Source organism: Tupaia chinensis, unplaced genomic scaffold, assembly GCF_000334495.1.
Source record: "Tupaia chinensis unplaced genomic scaffold, TupChi_1.0 Scaffold146140_1, whole genome shotgun sequence".
NCBI lineage: Eukaryota > Metazoa > Chordata > Mammalia > Scandentia > Tupaiidae > Tupaia > Tupaia belangeri.
Genome location: NW_006205995.1, coordinates 2,716,333 through 2,719,678, shown reverse-complemented (window position 1 = coordinate 2,719,678; position 3,346 = coordinate 2,716,333). Strand labels below are relative to the sequence as shown.

Below are 3,346 nucleotides of genomic sequence, written 5' to 3'. Positions count from 1 at the left end.
CGAGATAAAGAAGTTAATTGGTTGATTGGTGGGGGGGGGGGGGGGCGGGAGGACTGGGAAAAACAACCTATGAGTTACAACCACATGACTTGTCTTTACCACATGGTAACCTTCCATCTTGAAATGTACTTTCTGAGGGGATCTGTACCATCTTTGATAGATGTTTTTGTTTTTTACATAGTTTATCTATTTATATGCTAAAGTAAATGGAGTTTGCCTTCTAATTTAAAGTTTATCACTATGTTCTTTTCATTTTATTAAATTAAAAAGTACTTGGGCTGGCTGCATGGTCTAGTGGTTAAAGAAACTGAATTCCACATGGCCAGTGGCATAGTTTGAGTCCCAAACTCAGCAGCTTGAAAAACATGCCAAGCTTGTGTGTGTGTGTGCATGCCTCAAGTCTAGATGGGTTGGGAAAAGGGAAAAAGGCTTGAGATGTGGCCATGCCCTCCATTGTGGAGTGCTTTGTCCCTCTATTGCTCTCTCTGTCCTGCTCTCTATGGCAAGCCCACAAGCCTTCTGGCAAACTTCTAAAAAAACAAAATTACTTAAGGCTTACTATATATCCAGCAGTTATACTTCTGGATGGAAAATAACCAAAAGAATTTAAAGCAGGGGCTCAAAAATATATGTATACACCATGTTCATAGCAGTATTATTCACAGTGGCCAAAAGATGGAGTAACCCAAGTGTCCATCAGCAGGTGAATGGATAAACAAATGTGATATGTACAAAAACTGGAGTATTATTCAGCCTCAAAAAGGAAGGACAGTCTAACATATGCCACAACATGGATAAATATTGAGGACAATATAAGGAAATAAACCAGTTTTAGAAAGATAAATACTATATGATTCCACTCATAGGAGATACTCAACATAGTCAAGGTCATTAAGATAGAAAGTAGAGTAGTAGTTGCTAGGGGCTAAAGAGAGGGAGAAATGGGACATTATTTTTTAATAGGTAAAGTTTCAGAATTGCAAGATTAAAAGAATTCTAGGGACCAGCAGATGGTGTAATGTTTACATTGCTGAACTTCCACATGGCTGACTACAATTCAAATCCCAGACCTGATGGCTTCAAACTCATACCAAGTGGATGTGCGTGCATCCCCAAAATCCTGAGAGGAGAATGGAGAAGAGATTGTGCCATAGCAATCTCCTGTGGGGAGTGATTTCTCACTTTCTGTCTCTCTCTTTCTTTCTGGCAAGCACACATGCCCTTATAGCAAAAACTCTTTCTCAAAAAAAGAAAATTATTGAGATTGATTGCAAAACTGTGTAAATATACTTAATACCATTAACCAGCATACTTAAAAATGGTAAATTTTTAGTTTATTTCATCACATTTTTTTGGAGGGAGGAGGTTTTTGCTATAGGACACGTGTGCTTGCCAGAAAGACAGAGACAGAGAGACAGAAAGCGAGAAATCACCCCCTGGGGGGATGGCCATGCTGCAATCCCTTCTCCTCCATTCTCCTCTCTGGATCTTGGGCATGCACGCACAAGCGCCCAGCGTGAGTTTAAGCCACCAGGTCTGGGACTTGAATCGCGGTAGACTACATGGGAGTCCAGTGACATAGCCATTACGCCAACTGCTAATCCCTAGTTTCAGCTTTTATAGTTAGATCTAGGGTACGTTTCAAGTTAACTTATGTATAGTGTAAGATAAAACTAAATTCATCTTTTTCCTTGTGATACTCAGTTATCTCATTTGCCTTTATTTTGACACAATTTTTTTCTAGCAGGATTCTACTTCAACTTTTGCGTTCAACAGAATGTATGTATTTTAAGACACGAAGAATATAAAGATAGAAATTGAGTGGCTTATTTTCAGGCTTTTTTCCTATTATAACAGTGATTTTTTTTTTTTTTAAGTAAAGGAGCAAAAATATCCTATTATTACCCTGTTATGTTGAACTTGGTCTCTCAATACATTGGCCTGCATTTACTTATATAATACTTTATCAGTATTTTATGGAATGAATAAATACAGAAGCTATCTTAGAGCAAGGTGACTTTGGGTAATAGATTTAGCATAGGCCATGATAGGAATTCTGTAGCTTTTCTTGTTTTCTTGGATCCATCTTCCTTCTCCCCATGGACCACTGTGGAAGGCCATCAACCTTCAGCCCATCACTCACCATCATGACAGGCATGTACACACACTCCTTTTCCCTTTGGTGTAGTAAAATTTGGAGTTTTAGAAAAACTGAAAGCTTTCTTCATCCTTAGATTTGTTTTTTAAATATGAAGGGCAGCTGGGGCAAGGTGTTTTGATTCTTTGGTACAGGCAGCTTAACTTTGTGTATGGCAAAATTTAATTGAAAAATCAGATCTTTGTTGTTTTTAAACTAGGCTCAGCGAGAGCCTTTGACAAGAGCTCGAAGTGAAGAAATGGGGAGGATCGTACCAGGACTGCCTTCAGGCTGGGCCAAGGTAAAAGTCCGAATTAGTATTGAAATAAATGACATAGTCCCATAGTCCTAAAAAATTACCTTTTAGTTTGTTTATTCTGCATCTTCTCCAGTGCAGAGTTAACTGTTTCTTCATTATAGAGGACATAACTCTTTTACCTAATCATAGCAGGTTAGATTTTTTTCAGTACTGAACCTGGGGCACTGGCCTTTGCCATTTAGAAACTGTATTTAAAACATTGAAGGGGCTTGGAGGCTGGATTTGGGTGCCGAGACGTGGTTTCGAGGTTCTTCCTGGGGTTGCCACCGTGGGCGTGGCTTGGTCATTCTGGGACTGGCCACTGTGTACATGCACAAGTTCATGAATGGGGGCAGGGAAAAGAGGTTTGCCCATTTTAGATATCAGCGGTGTTTGATGGAAAGAGGCACATCTTTGGAGTTAATTGTCACTGTGTATGTGTCAAAGAGTTTGGAGACCATTGATTAAGGAAGTTTTCTGACTGATGAAAAAAAATTCAGTTATGGTAATCTACCCCTGCTGAAAGGTTTTAACAGTGTGTTACGTAGCATGTAGTGTGTTCTGTGATAGTGCTGAATAAAACTAAAATGAAAAAGAAAAAAACACTTAATTACTTTGGAGATTTAATTACAGAAGTGTAATTATCAACATTCTGTTTCAATTATTTTAATTTAGAAGTAAATTTAGCAATAGAAGACACTGGAGTGATTTGTTTATATAATGGTCATTTTCAGGTTTTGACCGTTTTTTTTTTTTTTTTTTCTTTTTTTTTCCATCTAAGTTTCTTGACCCAATCACTGGAACCTTTCGTTATTATCATTCACCCACCAACACTGTTCATATGTATCCACCGGAAATGGCTCCTTCATCTGCACCGCCTTCCACCCCTCCGACTCATAAAGCCAAGCCAC

General features: G+C 38.6%; 1 protein-coding gene across 1 annotated transcript in view; it reads left to right on the top strand.

Moving 5' to 3' along the window:
• USP8 (ubiquitin specific peptidase 8) overlaps nt 1–3,346 on the top strand; it is a gene marked incomplete in the record, with an annotated part of 87,600 nt that overhangs the window by 66,915 nt on the left and 17,339 nt on the right. The window contains 2 exon segments of the mRNA XM_027768389.1: nt 2,358–2,438; nt 3,217–3,346. Of these exon segments, the coding sequence (XP_027624190.1) occupies nt 2,358–2,438; nt 3,217–3,346 (211 nt within the window).